Source organism: Trichosurus vulpecula, chromosome 4 (assembly GCF_011100635.1).
Source record: "Trichosurus vulpecula isolate mTriVul1 chromosome 4, mTriVul1.pri, whole genome shotgun sequence".
Lineage (NCBI taxonomy): Eukaryota > Metazoa > Chordata > Mammalia > Diprotodontia > Phalangeridae > Trichosurus > Trichosurus vulpecula.
Window position 1 is genome coordinate 330,199,322 of NC_050576.1, and position 20,125 is coordinate 330,219,446.

At 35.2% G+C, this 20,125-nt stretch overlaps 1 protein-coding gene across 2 annotated transcripts in view; it reads right to left on the reverse strand.

The window, feature by feature from the left end:
- The window catches only part of KLHL1 (kelch like family member 1), a 563,316-nt gene that overhangs the window by 21,395 nt on the left and 521,796 nt on the right, over positions 1-20,125 (reverse strand). For both annotated transcript variants that reach the window (XM_036757924.1, XM_036757923.1), the window contains one exon: positions 14,633-14,845. In XM_036757924.1, coding sequence (XP_036613819.1) covers positions 14,633-14,845 — 213 coding nt within the window. The remainder of the gene's footprint in view (positions 1-14,632; positions 14,846-20,125) is intronic.

Genomic DNA, 20,125 nt, shown 5'->3' on the forward strand with positions numbered 1-20,125 from the left:
GTCAGTTATTTTTCCAATTAGATACTTCACATTTTCTTTTATTTCATTCTTTTCACTTTTTTATTGTTTCTTCATATCTCATGGAGTTATTATGTTCCATTTGTCTAATCCTAAATTTTAAGGAATTATTTTCTTCAGTGAGGCTTTGTATCTCTTTTTTCCATTTGGTGAATTCTGGTTTTTTTTAAAGGTGTTATTTTCTTCATCATTTTTGTAGCTCTTTTACCAAGTTGTTTTTTGTCTTTTCATAATTGCTTTGCACTACTTTCATTTCTTTTCCTAATTTTTCCTCTATGAGTCCTATTTGATTTTTAAAATCATTTTTAAAATTTCTTCCAATGATTTTTTGTCTAATTTCTGTCTTTTGTCTAATTCACTTTTTTTTTTGCTTTGAGGTTTTCCTTGTAGCTCTTTTGTCATCATGTAGTCTAACTGTGTGTCTTGATCTTTCTTGTCACTGTAATATTTTCTTATGGCCAGGGTTTTTTTTTCTTTTTCTTTTTCTTTTTTTTTTGCTCATTTTCCCAGAGTATTTCTTAACTTTTGAACTTTATGTTAAAATTTGACTTTGCTCTCATGGAAGGACTGGAGGCAGATAGGTAGGTGAAATGTTTGATGCTTCAGGCTTTTCTGCATTGCATTTTCAGAGCTTGTTTTGGGAGTTTAAAAGTTTTCAATGCTTCCAAAATGGTGTGATCCATAGGGAGGCATGGTCACTGTTCATTTGAGATCAGAAGCAACACTAATCAGGGCCATTTCTCACTTGTTTCTCAGGGATCCCGATCCCTTGGGACTGAAAGGAATACTGCTTCTTAGGACCCTGGCTCCCTTCAGGAAAGCAAATACTCTTCTCTGCCCTGGATCTGTGACTTGGAAGTAGGTATAAGCAGTGAAGTTGTAGAACAGTATGAAGTCCTGCATTCAGTGGAAAGTCTCTTTCTAACCCTTTGTCGGATACCCTAACCATCTCTGGTTTGAGAATTCCCAAAGGTACTACTGTTGCTGCTGCTGCCTCCAAAGTTTAGTGCTAGTGTAGCTGCTACGTAGACTCCAGGGTCAAAGACCTCTTCTTCAAGGCCCTTAAGTTATCTTGAGCTGGAAAATGTCTCATTTTGACCTTTTGTTGGCTCTGTTATCCCAGAATTTGATTTGAGTGTCATTTTAAAATTGTTTGGATGCGAATATTGAGACAGCTCACCTGCTTCCTCTCCTCTATCATCTTGGCTCTGACCTCAGAAGTCCCTCCTGAAACATAAAGTCTTAGAGGGAAATAAAAGGAGCAATCCCTTAGCCAAATACATGTGATAGGAAGGAGATCACCCAGGCATGGGTTGGAGTCAGTTAATATTGACTCAGGAAAGGTGATTGTTCAATTACTTTTCTCAGTGTTACATCTCAAATATTGGCAAACACTACAAATCAGTGCTTACTATATGGTTTTATTGATTATCAAGATTTAAATATTGAAGGATAAAGTGTTAATAATACAATTTAACTTTAAATGTCAATTTCTATGCTAATTTTTAACCCCCATTCAAACAAAACTTAACAGTGTTTCATTAAGGGAAAAAATGATTTTTAACTACAAATGTGAATGGTAACAAATTTGTCCACAAAATGTTCAGGGATGACATAATGAATTAGAAAGAAAAATCCAACAAGTTTTAGAAACATATATAAGATATAAATCCTGCAAAAATAAAATGAGAGGATGATAAAGAATTTATTATGGCTAAAATCACGGTGTAAAAACAAGAATAAGAATTATAATTTTTTTAAAAATTAAGGGTTTATATAGTCAAGAGAGTGTATAGGGAAATTATATGCTTGCAGACACCACAAATAATAAAAATATCAACATTAAAAAGATAGACACTTATATATACACAGTATAAACAAATGTATACTTTAAATATTCTAGAAAAGCTAATGGCATACCTAGCTGGTAAAAAGAATGACTTTGGGGGAATTTCAAAATATCTCTTTTAATTTTAGACAATTCTAAAATAAAGATGAACAGTAAAGCAATTAAAGATATGAGCATTGTTTATTATAGGTCTTTGAGAATGTTAAAGATAATACCTATTTTTCAACATTGCATAGCAACAATACAAAAATGACCATGTGTTAGGGCATAAAAGAATAACTGATAAAGGCAGAAAACTGGAAATACTGAATGCATTCTTTATGGAGCATAATATAATTAATGAAGGAAATATGAGCAAAGAATTCATAATGAGTGGGTCAAAGAACAAATTATAGAAACAATAAATGATGCTATTTCAGAAAATGATAACTTTGGTAAGAATGTAATGGTGCCACAACTGATTACAACTTTTGGAAGACAGCTAAATTGATCTTTAGAAGAAATTTTATCTCTCCGACCATATATCAAAAAAAGAGAGACTGAGAAGACCAATAAGTTGAACAGACTAATAATTAAGTCCAAAGCATAGCAAACTGATTCCTAAATAAACTCCAAAGTAAAAATTTTGAAAAATCAAGATATACAAAATTCAAAACAAAGCCTATAATTCTGATAATTACAATTAAGAGTTATTTTTTAAAATGCAGAGATAGACTTAAAAGAAAAAAAATCTATATCAAAATTAGAAAACAGAATTCACAGTAAATGAAGGCATAATAAAGGAAATGATTAAAAGCTACCATAGCCAGTTGTATGCTAATAAATTAAAACTTATATAAGTTGAGTATTATAAAAATATAAAATATGCAGAATAGCATAGTAGCAAATATAAAATCTAAATACTATGTTAGAGCAAATAAACCATAAATAAATATAAAAAAAATTAAAAGCTGCCCCCAATGATATCTTAAGTGAATTCCATCAAACATTTAATGATTAAACATTTTTCTTACATAAACTATTTGTAAAAGTAGAGAAAAAGAACCTTACCAAAACTTATCATATGAAGAAAAATTGCCCTGATACTCAGACCAGGAAGGATGAAGTAGAGTAAGAAAATGATTGACTAATATCCTTAATTAATATTGAAATGAAATATTAAATAATATACAGTATTGAAAAAAGTGCCATAATGATATCCTGAAAAAATTATTTACTCTTCTCTAGTTGGATTTACACCAATAATACAAGAATATCTCAAAAAGAAAATAAGAGAAATACAGTAATTTATAGTATAAAATTTAGGGTTAATGAATATATAAATTATTAGAAAAAGCTTTAACAAAGTTAATTTATGCAAAGTGCAAAATTAAAGAATAAATGAGCATTTTCTTAACATGGTAAAATGTTTATCTAAAATAAAGAGTCAGTACAATTTGTAATGAGGAAAACAAGTTTTCAGTAACATCACAGGTAAAGCAAAAATGGCCACTATTCCCATGATTATTTGACATAGTGTTAGATAGCTATATCAATAAGGAAAAATAGAAGATGAGAAAGTAAGCATGGGCAAACTAATCAAACTCTCTCTATTTTCAGATTATATGATGGTTTACTTAGAGAACCACGGAGAATTCATTTTAAAATTTTTTTTTAAATTATTAATTTCCTTAAATTAGCAGGGTAAAAATGGAAATCCACAAAATCATCGAGTTTACTGCATATTACTAAAAAAATTCATAAAAAGAGTTAGGGGGACAAATTTCTCTTGATATAATAGCTGCATGCATTCAATTATGTGGGGATGAACCTATGAAGACATGGAAGGATTCAATTTTTTATGGAATGTGAAGAATGACTAATAGAGACTATATTACATGGACAATCAATATAATAAAAGTTATGCTACTACCAAAATTATTCAACAGATTTAAGTTTGTATCATACAATTTCCAGAATTGGACAGATTATTTTAAAAAACTCATTTGGTGCAATATAATATCAGTTGTACGAGAGCATATATAAGGGAAGTAGAAAGAAGGTCTGCAAAGATGCAATAATATTACAAAGCAATAATGTCAAATCCCGTTTTGATAAATTCAAGTAAACCTACTATTAGGAAAAGGGACTGTTTACTTGGCAAGTTCTATTGAGAGAACTAGAAGGCGATGTAGTAAAAATAAAAAATGAAAAGGCCTAGAATAATGTTATGCCAAATCCTACAATAGCTCCAAAATAAAAAAAAAAGCAGCCCAATTATAAAAAGTCATGCTACAGGGCAGAGCCAAGATGGCATCTGGAAAGCAGAGACTAGCGTGAGCTCCCTGCCAAGTCCCTCCAAAAACCTATAAAAAATGGTTCTGAACCAATTCTAGAACTGCAGAACCCACGAAATAGCAGAGGGAAGCAGGTCTCCAGCCCAGGACAGCCTGGATGGTCTCTGGGTAAGGTCTACCCCACACGGAGCTGGGAGCAGAGCGGAGTGGAGCAGAGCCCAGCGTGGGCGGCATGGACCAACCAGAGCAGGAGCCGGGAGGAGCATGCCCTAGCGCCCTGAATCAGTGAGCTGCAGCAGTTACCAGACTTCTCAACCCACAAACACCAAAGACAACAGAGAAGGTTAGTGGGAAAAGCTGCAGGGGACAGAGTGAAAGAAGAAGTTTGCGGTTCGGTCACCACCCAGGGGGCAACAGAGGTGGCGCAGCTACAGAACTACAGCTGCAGTTGCTTCTGGCCCCAGGCCCACCTGGTGGGAGGAATTAAGTGGCAGATCATCGCAGGAGTGAAGAGCCTGCTGAAGATCTAAGTCCAGTCCAGGTTGGGGTTCTTGGGGAAGGAGGAGTGCTGGTGTGGCAGAGCTGGCACATTCCCCCAAGCTTGGAACATGGTTCTCTTAACTCTACAAGCAGTCATACCCGGCTGAAAAACTCAAGGGTCAAGTTAGTTGGCTGGGAACATGGCCAGGCAGCGAAAACACACCCAGATTCAGTCTCAGACTTTGGAATTTTTCTTTGTTGACAAAGAAGACCGAAACATACAGCCTAAAGAAGTCAACAAAGTCAAAGAGCCTACAACAAAAGCCTCCAAGAAAAACATGAACTGGTCTCAGGCCATGGAAGAGGTCAAAAAGGATTTGGAAAAGCAAGTTAGAGAAGTAGAGGAAAAATTGGGAAGAGAAATGGGAAGGATGTGAGAAAACCATGAAAAACAAGTCAATGACTTGCTAAAGGAGACCCGAAAAATGCTGAAAAATACACTGAAGAAAACAACACCTTAATAAATAGACTAACTCAAATGGCAAAAGAGCTCCAAAAAGCCAATGAGGAGAAGAATGCCTTGAAAGGCAGAATTAGCCAAATGGAAAAGGAGGTCCAAAAGACCACTGAAGAAAATACTACCTTAAAAATGAGATTGGAGCAAGTGGAAGCTAGTGACTTTATGAGAAATCAAGATATTATAAAACAGAACCAAAGGAATGAAAAAATGGAAGACAATGTAAAATATCTCATTGGAAAACCACTGACCTGGAAAATAGATCCAGGAGAAATAATTTTAAAATTATTGGACTACCTGAAAGTCATGATCAAAAAAAGATCCTAGATATCATCTTTCAAGAAATTATCAAGAGGAATTGCCCTGATATTCTAGAGCCATAGGGAAAAATAGAAATTGAAAGAATCCACTGATTGCCTCCTCAAATAGATCCCAAAACGAAATCTCCTAGGAATATTGTCACCAAATTCCAGAGCTCCTATATCAAGAAGAAAATACCGCAAGTAGCCAGAAAGAAACAATTTGAGTATTGTGGAAACACAATCAGAATAACCCCAGATCTGGCAGCTTCTACATTAAGAGATCAAAGGGCTTGGAATACAATATTCTGGAGGTCAATGGAGCTAGGATTAAAACCAAGAATCACCTACCCAGCAAAACTGAGTGTCATGCTCCAAGGCAAAATATGGATTTTCAATAAAATAGAGGACTTTCAAGCTTTCTCAGTGAAAAGACCAGAGCTGAATAGAAAATTTGACTTTCAAACACAAGAATCAAAAGAAGCATGAAAAGGTAATCAAGAAAGAGAACAAGAAAAAGAAATTGCAAAGGACTTACTAAAGTTCAACTGTTTTGTTTACATTCCTACATGGAAAGATGATGTGTATGATTCGTGAGACCTCGGTATTAGGGTAGCAGAAGGGAATATGCATATATATATATATGTTTATGTATATATGTATATGTGAGTGCGTATGTATGTATATATGTATGTGTATATAAATAGAGAGAGAGAGACAGAGAGGGCACAGGGTGAGTTGAAAATGAAGGGAAGATATCTAAAAGAAATAAAATAAAATTAAGGGATGATAGAAGAATATATTGAGAGAGGGAGATAAGGAGAGATAGAATGGGGTAATTTTTCTCACATAAAAGTGGCAAGAAAAAGCAGTTCTGTAGGAAGAGAAGAGAAGTCAGGTGAGGGGGAATGAGTGAGTCTTGCTCTCATCAGATTTGACCTGAGGAGGGAATACCATACATACTCAATTGGGTATCTTACCCCACAGGACAAAAGGAGGAAGAAGATAAAAAAAGGGGGGGAATGATAGAAGGGAGGGCAGATGGAGTGGAGGTAATAAAAAACAAACACTTTTGAAAGGGGACAGGGTCAAGGGAGAAAATTCAATAAATAGGTTAGGAAGGAGCAAAATATAGTGAGTCTTTCACAACATAAGTATTGTGCAAGGGTTATACATAATGATACGCACGTGGCCTATGTTGAATTGCTTGCCTTCTTAGGGAGGGTGGGTGGGACGGGAAGAGGGGAGAGAATTTGGAACTCAAAGTTTTAAAAACAGATGTTCAAAAACAAAAAAAAAATTTTGCATGCAACTAGAAAATAAGATACACAGGCAATGGGGTGTAGAAATTTATCTTGCCCTACAAGTAAGGAAGGGAAAAGGGGATGGGAGGGGAGTAGGGTGACAGAAGGAAGGGCTGACTGGGGAGCAGCACAACCAGAATATAGGCCATCTTGGAGTGGGGGGAGGGTAGAAATGGGGAGAAAATTTGTAATTCAAACTCTTGTGAAAATCAATGCTGAAAACTAAATATGTTAAATAAAAAAATTAAAAATAAATAAAAAATTAAAAATTAAAAAAAAGTCATGCTACAACAAAAGAAGAGGATAATGGAAATTTGTATATTTTATAATTAAGGATGGGAAAAAATTTTGTTATTAGTCATGGGATATAAAAGATAATGAAAAGATAAAATAGATCATCTAAATTATATGAATCAAAAAATTTTGCACTAATAACACATTCAGCAAGAACCAAGAAAATATATGAATTGGGGGAAAAAATCTTTGTATTATACTTCTTTGTTAAAATTTGATGCCCCAAATCTACAGTAAATTGACATGATTTATTCCAGCTTAGAGACATTTCCTAATAGGCAAGTAGGTGAAATACACAAATAGTTTTTAAAATAACTACTAACTATAAATAATGACATGAAAAAATTTCATAATCCCCAATAATCAAAGAAAAGGAAATAAGAGATTCTGTAAAGTATTACCTCATATATATCAAGGAAATAAAGAAAATAAAAGATGAGAAGTGTCATTTTATAAGAGGCTGTGAGAAAAGAGGGACCCTGATTAATCATTGGTGAACCTATGGATTGATTCAAGTGTCCTTGAAAACCATTTGGAATTAAGCCAGAAGGGTGAATAAATTGTCAGAATCCTCTAACTTTAGAGATTACACTAATTGGATTACTTTCAAACAAGATTACTGACAATATGAAAGGCATTCTCCCACATGTTTAAAAATGTTCATAGAGCTATGTTATCTGTCATAAGAAAAAGTCAGAAATAAAATATATGCTCAATAACTGAATAAATTATGGAAAATAAACACAATATATTTTTATGGCATTTTAAGAAGTGATAAATGTGAAGAATTCATAGAAAGATTTCCATGGAAGAAGAATGAAGAAATTAGACCCAGAAGAACAATATACGACAATGCAAAGAAGCAACAAAGTTCTTGTCCTAATTGTCAATGTTTGAAATATACTGTTAAAGTTAAAGACACTTTTCTTCTTTCAGTTAGTAACTCATAATGTTTGGGAGATATGTACTTTGCAAGAAGGTTTATTTGGATATTTGTTGGGAAGTGTCTGTTATATTCAAACAAAAAGTATCAATACATTAAAAAAAATCAGAGGCAAAATCTCCTTTATGAAAAAAATATTGAATGGTTTACGCCACTTTCTGGTACCCTTTATTCTGTGCTTGCGTGACTATAATGCTGTCAGGTATTGCCCAGTATTGATTGGATTCCTTTTCTAGTGATTATGTTTCTTTGGAGAAAAGTTACTATTTGAGGTACCAGGGATTTGCCTTTGGCCCAACAATACATGTACACATATGCATCAATATATACACATATGTATTCATACACACATACACGAATGTATTGTGTATGTATGTATATTTAAATCAACTTATAGGCACAGATGCCATATCGATTAAATGTATAGATTATCTAAAGTTGGAGGGTAGTTAATACATTGAACCAAATACTAGCAAAGATCTCAACAGTACAGAAAGTGGACTACACCTAATAAAATGTAATTTTATAGGAACAAATGTAAAATCTTATGCCTCAGGTCAAAAAAAATCAATCTCACAATCTCAAGATGGGTAAAGGGTTATTGGGCAAAAAATAATTCATATTAAAAAATCTGAAATTTCAGAGGGTAACAATCTCAGTGTCAATAGTATATCGTGGCAGTCATAAAAATTGATGTAATCACTTTCATTGAAAAGTATGGGATGTTTACAGCGGCTCTTTTTTTGGTGTCAAAGTACTGGAAATTGCAGGGATCCTCATCAATTGAGGAATGGCTGAAGAAGTTATGGTGCATGGTTGTGAAGGAATACTATTGTGATTGATGAGCCCAGTGATCGTAGAAAGGCATGGAAAGACTTGCATGAAATTATGAAGAGCTAAATAAGCAGAACCAGGAGAACATTGTATACAGTAACAGCATTATTCTTTTAAGAACGACTTTGAGTGACTAAATAAAGGACATAAGAAGAAAAACAATATCTTCTTCCAGGCAAAAATATATATGTGTGTATACATATATATATATATACATGTTATATATACACATACATAGGTATACATACACATACATATACACAGATACAGATATACACACATATATACTTGTATGTATGTGTATACACACGTGCACACACATACATATATGTTTGTATTTGTGTCTAATGGTAGCCATCTCTAGGGTAAGGAGAGAAGGAAGAAAAGAAAAAAAAGAAATTTACATAATAACTTTGTTGTATATTTGAAGTGAATAGCAAGTTGTATATGGAAGATTTGCAGTTTATTATCCAATCATCTTTTTTATTTTATGTGTTTTGGAAATGCTAGTATTGTTCCATGAATTGAAAATAAAATAATTAAAGAAAGAAAGAAAAGTAATCTAAAATATAGAAAGTGACACTACCATTATAATATTTCCTGGTTAGGCTATATCCAGATAATTGTGTTCATTCCTAGGAAGGAATTCTGGGACTATATACATTTGAGGATGGACATAGAAAAGAAGAAGAGCAGTTAGAGAAAGACAATTGAGATTTTGATGAACATTGTGATTATGACATAAGACAAACTAAAGGAACGTAGCCTGAAGAAAAGATGGAGAATGCTTATGATTGTCAATGATATTTAAAGGTCTATTATGTGGAAGATGTATTAGATTTGTGTTTTGCTTGACCTAAAAGGCAGAACTAGGAGTAATATGTGGAAATTGCAGAGAGGCATATTAAATTTTGGTGTAAGGAAAATCTTTTTTAATAACAGAAGCATGCAAAATTTAAATAGGCAATCTCAGCTGGTAGTGACTTCCTCCACATTAGTCACCTTAAAGGAAAAGCTGAATGACTGCTTGATCAGGATTACATAGGATGGATTTGTGCATAGGTACAAGTACAGTTGGATTCATGGCCTCTGAGATACTTTCCAATTCTGGGATTCTAGGCCTTTGTGACACTAAGTATAGGTGAAGTATTTGGTGTAATGGATACTTCCCTGGACTTAAGGTCAAGAGAAAACGAGTTTGAGCTCCAGCGCTGGGAAGCTTACTAAACTTTATGACGTTCAGCCAGTTACTAAACTTTTCCGAACTTCTGTTCTCTAATCTGTAAGATAGGGATAATATTGTTTGCATAACCAATATCACAGGTTGTCAGAAGGAAAGTACTTTGAAAATCTTAAGTAGCTATAGAAATATGAGTTATGGTTACTGTGATAGATTGTATTAATTTATTATCCTTTGGGCAAATTTTAAAACACTTCATATCGCCTTCAAAATCTATCTCACTGGAGAAAATTTGGAAATCTTAGCTATGCTCTTCCTGTGAATTATTGAATCCGTTCCCTATTTCCAATATTATAGAATATTTCTGAAACTCTATAAGACACTTCACTAAACTATATTAGATTATTTTATAATCTATAACTCACTATAATGATATACTATAATGGCTCTTAGACTATCCAACTATGCATTAGGCATCTTGATTTACTGACTATTTACATGCTAAATGAACACTATAGGAAATATACTGTAAATATAGCAAAAACAAAATTCCATTTATGTGACATGCACTAACAGCTTTGATAAGAATCATGATGCTGCAGTGTGCATCAGCATTACTTAAATAGCTTTTCTTCCCACATGAATTCCTATAACTTAAGAATAGGTAAATTTGTTTAAGGCAAATTTTTGTAACATGAATTGATTCCTGGACCAAATTCTTTATGCTTCTGCACACACCCCACATTTCATTTTTTTTAAATGAGAAACGCAGGTGAAATTGAGTGATATGCCATTTCATTAGCAGCATTTACATCAACTACTTATATGTGCATGATTGTGACAGGAGATGTAAAAGTCATACTCTCTATTTCCAAATGTTTCAATATTTCAGAAGAGGATCTTAGGTTGGAAATATGCCTTTGAAGTGTCATTACACTGGTGGCATTTACACTATCTATTTAAATATACAGGATGATGAGAGTATGAGTATTTTGTTCTTCCTTCCTCAAATTTCCTTTCTATTTTTCCTAACTTTGTTATGTACAGAAGCCTAGGTTCAAAGAAACTTTAGAGATGACCTAGTTCAAATTCAGGATTTTAGATGAGAAAATGAGGCATGGAAGTGTTAAGTGACTTGCTCAGTGTCACATAGCCAGTAACTAAGAAGCCTGCAATTCAAACTCATTTACTGAATCACAGAATTTCAGTACCAAAAAGAGATTTCAGCATTGGAACTCTGAGGCACTCAAAGGTCATAAAAACCAAGTCATATGACTACGATAGAGTATGCTATTCCTGCCTCATTCTTAGCTTCCAGACTTTCAAACCATGGGCCCGTTGCTGTGTCATCAGTAGATGGAACCTTCTATCCCCTTCCTGGCCCCCAACATATTCCACTGGTGAGTTCTTCAGCCTTCATTCTTCTCCCGGCCCTAATCCTGGCTCCAGACTTCAAAAAGCCTTTCCTAGTGGGAGCTAGGTGGCACAGTGGATAGATCACTGGGTTTGGAATTAAGAAGACTCATATTCAAGAGTTCAAATTCATCCTCAGACATTTATTAGTTGTGTGACACTGGGAAAGTCATTTAACCATATTTGCCTCAATTCTTCATCTGTAAAATGAGCTGAAGAAGGAATTGGCAAAGCGCTCCAATACCTCTGTCAAGACCATCCCCCCACCCCCACCCCCACCCTGCCCCTGTCACTAAGAGTAGGACACCACTGAAATGATTAAACAACAATAATATGATGGCTACTCTCATTCTCTCTCCACCTACTCCCACCCACCCACCACTTTTCAGCCTTCTCTTTTATATTTGTGTGTTGTCTTCCAAAGCTTCCAGAGAACAAGGTCTGTTTTTCTTTTTGTATATATTTTGCATCTCTAGCACTCAGTAGAGCATCTGGTACATAGTATGCATTTAATAAGTGCTTGCTTCCTTCCTTCTTTCCTTTCTTCCTTCAAATAGAAATTCCCTCAATAATATACCAGATATGTGGTCAGTCATCTTGACCCATAGTTAAAGACTTCTAACCAAAGAGAACTTTCTCACTTAACTTTTGAAAAGCTCTAATTATCTGGAAAGTTTGTTTCTTCTTTATATCAGCTCGAGATTTACCTTTCTGTAAGTTTCGGTCCCCTTGTTCTTAGGTCTGTCCTCTAGGGCCAAAAAGAACAAGGGCTATTCCCCATTTTCCTTTGAGGAAGACCTTCAGATTCTTGCAATAACTGTTATGGAATTCCCATTCCTCTATTCTCCAAATATTCTTTACTTCAGGATAAACGTTCCTTATCACAGATGACCTAGGTTGTTCACTATCCTGGTCTCTCTCCTCTGGATGTCTTCTGACTCTGAATCCACAGATCTCTCCATTATAACACAATGTTGTTGTTCAGTTGTGTCTGACTCTTTGTGACCCCTTTTGTGGTTTTCTGGGTAAAGACACTGGAGTGGCTTGCCATTTCCAGCTCATTTTACTGATGAGGAGCTGAGGCAGAAGGTTAAGTGACTTGCCCAGGGTCACACAGCTAGTAAGTATCTGAAGCCATATTTGAACTCAGGAAGATGAGTCTTTCTGAATTCAGGCCCAGTGCTTTATCCACTGTGCCACCTAGCTGCCCAGATGAGTGAAGATGTAATTCATATCCCAGGGCAAATTGGTATGTGGGTACATAGGAGACATAGCACTCATTGCCTAGGAGCAGCAACTCTGTGCACTTTGCTTTATGGCCGAGGTATAACCTTGCAGAAGACTAGCCATCTGGGCATGGAATATAAGCCTATCATCACACTGAACTTTATTTTCAAACCCAGTAATACTAACACAGTGGTAATATATCTAAATTTTCTATAGCTGACTGTACTGCTCTCCATGTCTTAACTTCATGGCTATCAGCTCAAAAGATAGAAACCAAAAGCTAAGGAAAAGTAGAGATCTGGAGAAGGGAGACATCAAATTCGTGGAGAATATGATTTTATTTTCTTTTGGATTATAGATTTCAATGATTAAATTCCTTTGTTAGTAGATTTTTCAGGCTGGTATCTATGCAACTAGTGCCTATCCATATACTTTTGGTCAGGAAGTATCAAATTTGATCACTCTTTTAAAGAAGCTGGTTATCCTCCTTATGAAGTGAGAGACTAATATTACTTTTCTTTCAGGTATTAGATCACCCAGCAAAAAAAAATGGAGTAGGAGTGGATGGTGACTAATTCTTTCTATAATATTCCTAGGAAAGGTAGACCCTTAGAACCACTAGACATGATTTCATGAGTCCAAAGAGGAAAATCAGCTTCATTGAACTCTAATCATCATTTTATTTTTTGAGTAACAACGAGGAGTCATAACTAGGAATTCCGGCAGGGTGCAAATAGTTTAAGGGAGGTATGGAAAGAACACAAAAAGAAATCTTGGATGTTGGAAAATGAAGTCCCATGGAATCAAAAATCCCAAGACACTATCCTAACCGGTGGAACTTTTTAAGTTTGCTGTTGGAAAAACCACTACCGGGCAAGAGACTAGGACTTGGCTGGACTGAGTAGGAGCTCATCCAGGGGACAACCACAGAAGCATTATCTGGTAGCTTTCCCCTATTATAAATAAGCATACTTGCTAACTAGATGTTAAGTGCATTTCTTTCTACTTGTCACAGGAATGTAATCTGTTTAAATTTTGATGCCTCAAGAGAAGGCCCCAGTAGCCTCAACCTAGTCACGGCTCTGGTGTCAAGTACTGTTATGTCAGGAAGAGCAACTTATTATTTCTTTGCCCTTCCCGTATTCACACTCACTTACCACTCCCCACCCCTGAGTACAACCTAAGACTTTCATGTGACACAATCTCAGAAATAAAATTATGTGACTGCACAGATAATACCAATTCAAGGGGTTTCTGGGAAACATGGATAAACCTGCAGCCATAGCCATTCTTTTGCCAACTTCCTAAGCAATTATTTATTCAGGAAAAAAGGAAAAATACATACCCTAGCAGAGTATCTCATCACCCAGCCATAATATGGTCTCACCCAATCAGAATAACTAATTCTGCTTGTTACAAAAATAGTCCTGGAAGAACATAAGGTTCTAGGAGACTAGACCAAAGAAAATAACAACAGCAACTATCATTTCTATAATATTTAAGATTTCCATAACATTTTAGAGTAATAGCACCCAATGTATATAAATGTAGAATACCCAAAGGCAAAAAAAAAGAAAAACAGAATTAAAGTAACAAATCAATGTGCATTTAACTAGTTCAACAACTGTTTTAAAAATGCTTAGCTTTAATAATTTAAAATTAATTTAACCAGGAAAATATACACTGTATACTTAAGATTAATTTTAAAGTATTATATCATATCATTTTGGGGTCACAGCATTTATACCATAGAGATGTCAGGTCCCATTAAATAATAAAGCTTTACTTGATTATAATAATATAAATAATATATTTTGCATATAAAAATGTTGTTTAACAAACTAAGTGCACTGGGGACTTAGACGAAATATTTATATTTGATTACTTAAGAATAGTAATACTTTGGGATTTTATCTTTTTCCAGATCTGAAGGTGGCATGAATTAATTCTCCACTTCGCTTTGTCTGTGTCACATATAACAGCATTCTTAAATCTTACCTTTCCACATAGTCTAACAGACGGGAACAATGATTTGAAGCAGGTGCATCATGGCCTCCTACTGCATAAAGAAAACCATCACAGGTGGCCACTCCTACTCCTCCTCTTCTTTTACACATTGGTGCACACATGTTCCACTTGTTGGTATGAGGGTCATAGTATTCCATTGAACTCAAACAAGAACTACCATCACGACCTCCAACTGAATATAACCTAAAATATAAAAATGGGAAACACATTTTAGACATGTGGAGATTTGATGCAGGCTGAGTAGAAAGGAAAATATACCTAATTGTAGTTGCTTTCAGTTGGTTAAAAACTGCTCCTCAGTAGCATATTCATTCATTAAACAATGATTTATTTAAAGTAGCCTTCTAAGTTCAAGGTGATGTGATAAATACAGGAAAATTGAAAGATAAATAAAACATTCAAAGATAAAAAAATAAACATAAGCTCCTCCTTTAATGAAGACAAGATTTCTAAGCCCATTGAAAGTTTAAAAAAATCCTTCATTTTTGGGAGGAGATGTTTTGCAGATTGATTAAAAGATACCCATATCTTCCACGCACAACTACAATTTGTATAATAGTTTTGGTATAGCCTTGAATGAAAAATTGAGTTTTATGAAGAAAAATTATATTTTCCTAATTTTCACTACTCAATCTTTGTATTTTCTTGCAAATTATAAGTTTTTCTTTGTAATCATGAAAAGCAACTGTTTTTCTTTTTAGATTGATCTTCTCTCTGTTACTCCAACTTTAAGAAGCCTATGCTTCACTGTAGAAAATGAATAGTAATCACTTAATTTATGACGGTATTTTAAAGAGCATTTTGTTTTCCCATAAGAATTAATTATTCTATTTTGCAGTAATATCTTGCCAATTCTTGATATTTTTCTTCTTTAACACACTTTCCTCTTTTTTCTGTATAACCAATCCTGTTTCATTGCAAGCTTGAATGATTCTTGAAATGCTTGATTTCCCCAAACCCACAATTACTGCAATATCTCTCATAGTAATTGAATTATGAACTTTAAGAGCTATAACTTTGGTGCATTTCCTTAGAGTAATATTAATACTTAAAAACCAAAGATTTTAAAATATAACCAAGGAGAGCAATGAAACATGTGTGTGTGTGTGTGTGTGTGTGTGTGTGTGTGTGTGTGTGTGTTATGTATAGTAGGAAATCTAGCACTTAAGTGCCAAAGTACTCACTGAAAGTCAGGAAACTATTGCAATTTGATTTCATATAGTTAAGTTCAGATATCTTGAGTCACTATAGTGTCAGTAGAAGTATAGACTCATGGTAATTACTATCACAAAATGTAATCCTATCAAAACTACTCGTTGTCCTAAGTAATTTACATGCCACTATAAAGATTTTAAGATAGTAAAATCTGACCATTGCTACAGCAGCAGAAATGAGAGCCTCTTTTTAAAATGATAGTAATTTTTATTTATTATATTTCTCACTACCCCAATATATACCCTAAAGAGATAAGTACAGACATAAATCTAAATAGAAACAAGAATAGGAACACACACATATACACATTTATTTATATGTATGTATATATGTATACATACATATACTGAGTGTGTGTGGGGGGGTGTGGGTGTGTGTGGGTGTGTGTGTGTGGCATATCCAAGAGATTATACAGTCAAGTAATTAAAAAGCTGGTCACAAAGATACAAAGATTGGAAGAGAGATTGGTTCAGATTCAAACCTCTTGATTTAAGTTCTAAAATGTTTCTAAACACATTTCACCCAAGAGTTAATCAGAAAATATACTGCCTGAAAGGAAAGTGTTTGAAAATATACTCCTGAGAAGACACATTTCAAAATATAAAATGGTTAAGAAAATAATATAAGTCTCAAGTAGTAAATGGTATAATTGTCAAAAGTAAAGTCAGCGTTCCACTAGTTTTCTCTACAAAAGTAGAATATTTTGAGATGAGGAGTCAGAATTGCAAAATAGCGAAGCTTAGTAAAAGTCTAGATTTTGGGAACCAGCAAGAAGTTAGGCTAGTAAATATAAATATTTTTCCTCTAAAGAGTTTCCAAACCAAATGTCAGTTGTTATAACCAGTTCATTAAAGTGTGACATGAAGCTTTCCTTCAAAATTTCTATTTTTTCTACCAGGTGAAAGAAGGGTCATTGACAATGTTGCTATGCCCCTCCCCCCATCCCTAATCAGTTTTTTTTTAAATTCAGTTTCATTGAAATCCTAATTATTTTCCAAAATGGAAAATCATTTATAGCCTCTTTGCTTTTCCTCCCCTTAAAATCTATCATTTCCAGAAAGTTGTCATGTTTTAAAAATCTGTTGCTGACAATGTTAAAAGATTCCCTCGTGTTGTTTACATAAAATATAAGAAAATGCTAAAACAGCCTATTGAAAATGATCCTAGACACATCCAGGGGCAGAGCCAAGATGGCAGCTGAAAAGCAGGGACTTGCGTGAGCTCCCTGCCAGGTCCCTCCAAAAAACTATAAAAAATGGCTCTGAAAAAATTCTAGAAATGCAGAACCCACAAAATAGCAGAGGGAAGCAGGGATCTAGCCCAGGACAGCCTGGATGGTCGCTAGATGAAGTCTATCATGCACAGAGCAGAAGGGAATGGAGCTCAGCGTGGGGGATGGCAGGACCAACCAGACCAGCAGCAGGCTGGAACAGGCTCTAGCGCTCTGAATCACTGAGCTGTGGCAGTTACCAGACTTCTTAACCCACAAACACCAAAGACAACAGAGAAGGTTAGTGGGAAAAGCTGCGGGGGACAGAGTTCGTGGTTAGGCCACTGCCCCAGGGGCAGCGGGGGAGGTGCAGCTACAAAACTACAGCTGCAGTTACTTCCGGCCCCAGGTCCACGTGGTGGGAGGAATTAAGTGGCAGATCAGAGCAGGAGTGCAGAGCCTGCTGAAGATTTGTGTCAGGTCCGGGTTGGTGGTTCTTGAGGAAGGAAGAGTGCTGGGTTGACAGAGCTGGCTGTATAGAAATAGCTCTGAAATCAACAGCGCATCCCCTCAAGCTTGGAACAAAGTACTCTTTGCTCTACAAACAGTCAAACCCCAGAGAAAAACTCAAGGGTCAAGTAAGTTGGCTGGGAACATGGCCAGGCAGCAAAAATGCACTCAGATTCAGTCTCAGACTTTGGAATCTTTCTTTGGTGACAAAGAAAACCAAAACATACAGCCTAAAGAAGTCAACAAAGTCAAAGAACCTACAACAAAAGCCTCCAAGAAAAACATGAAATGGTCTCAGGCCATGGAAGAGGTCAAAAAGAATTTGGAAAAGCAAGTTAGAGAAGTAGAGGAAAAATTGGGAAGAGAAATGAGAAGTATTCAAGAAAACCATGAAAAACAAGTCAGTGACTTGCTAAAGGAGACCCCAAAAAATACTGAAAAAAATATTGAAGAAAACAACACTTTAAAAAATAGACTAACTCAAATGGCAAAAGAGCTCCAAAAAGCCAATGAGGAGAAGAATGCCTTGAAAGACAGAATTACCCAAATGGAAAAGGAGGTCCAAAAGACCACTGAAGAAAATACTATCTTAAAAATGAGATTGGAACAAAGAAGCTAGTGACTTTATGAGAAATCAAGATATTATAAAACAGAACCAAAGGATTGAAAAACTGGAAGACAATGTGAAATATCTCATTGGAAAAACCACTGACCTAGAAAATAGATCCAGGAGAGATAATTTAAAAATTATTGGACTACCTGAAAGCCATGATCAAAAAAAGAGCCTAGATATCATCTTTCAAGAAATTATCAAGGAGAACTGCCCTTGATACCCTCTAGAGCCAGAGGGTAAAATAGAAATTGAAAGAATCCACCGATCGCCTCCTCAAATAGATCCCAAAAACAAAACTCCTAGGAACATTGTTGCCAAATTTCAGAGCTCCCAGGTCAAGGAGAAAATACTTCAAGCACCCAGAAAGAAAAATTTGAGTATTGTGGAAAAACAATCAGGATAACACAGGATCTGGCAGCTTCCACATTAAGGGACTGAAGGGCTTGGAATACAATATTCCGGAGGCCAATGGAGCTAGGATTAAAACCAAGAATCACCTACCCAGCAAAACTGAGTATCATGCTCCAAGGCAAAATATGGATTTTCAATAAAATAGAGGACTTTCAAGCTTTCTCAGTGAAAAGTCCAGAGCTGAATAGAAAATTTGACTTTCAAACACAAGAATCAAGAGAAGCATGAAAAGGTAAACAAGAAAGAGAAATAATAAGGGACTTACTAAAGTTCAACTGTTTTGTTTACATTCCTACATGGAAAAATGATTTGTATAATTCATGAGACCTCAATATCATAGTAGATGAAAGGAATATGTTATATATATATATATATATATATATATGTGTGTGTGTGTGTGTGTGTGTATACATATATATACATATGTGTATGTCCATGTATGTATATATGTAGGTGCGTATATATATATGTGTGTGTGTGTGTGTATATCTCTGTGTGTGTGTGTATGTATATTTATATATACACACACACATACATATATATCATATATATACATACACACACAGAGGGCACAGGGTAAGTTGAATATGAAGGGATGATAACTAAAAAAATAAAATCAATTTAAGGGATAAGAGAGGAATATATTGAGAGATGGAGAAAGGGAGAGATAGAATGGGGTAAATTATCTCACATAAAAGTGGCAAGAAAAAGTGGTTCTCTAGGAAGGGAAGAGGGGGCAGGGGAGGAGGAATGAGTAAATCTTGCTCTCATCGGATTTGACCTGAGGAGGGAATAACATACACACTCAATTGGGTATCTTAGCCCACAGGAAAGAAGGAGGAAGAAGATAAAAAAGGGGGGATGATAGAAGGGAGGGCAGATGGGGGGAGGAGGTAATCAAAAACAAACATTTTCGAAAAGGGACAGGGTCAAGGGAGAAAATTCAATAAAGGGGGATAGTTTAGGAAGGAGCAAAACATATTTAATCTTTCACAACATGAGTATAGTGGAAGGGTTTTACATAATGATACGCATGTGGTCTATGTTGAATTGCTTGCCTTCTTAGGGAGGGTGGGCGGGGAGGGAAGAGGGGAGAGAACTTGGAACTCAAAGTTTTAAAAACAGATGTTCAAAAACAACAACAAAGAAAAAAGTTTTTGCATGCAACTAGGAAATAAGATACACAGGAAATGGGGCATAGAAATTTATCTTGCCCTACAAGAGAAGAAGGGAAAGGGGATGGGAAGGGAGTGGGGTGACAGATGGGAGGGCTGACTGGGGAATGGTGCAACCAGAATATACGCCATCTTGGAGTGGGCGGGAGGGTAGAAATGGGGAGAAAATTTGTAATTCAAACTCTTGTGAAAATCAGTGCTGAAAACTAAATATATTAAATAAATTAAATTTAAAAATAAATTCATTAATTAAAAAAAAGAAAATTATCCTAATGATGGAAATAATTGATCATTTTGTCCAGTGGACTGCAATCAGTCTGCTAATGTTG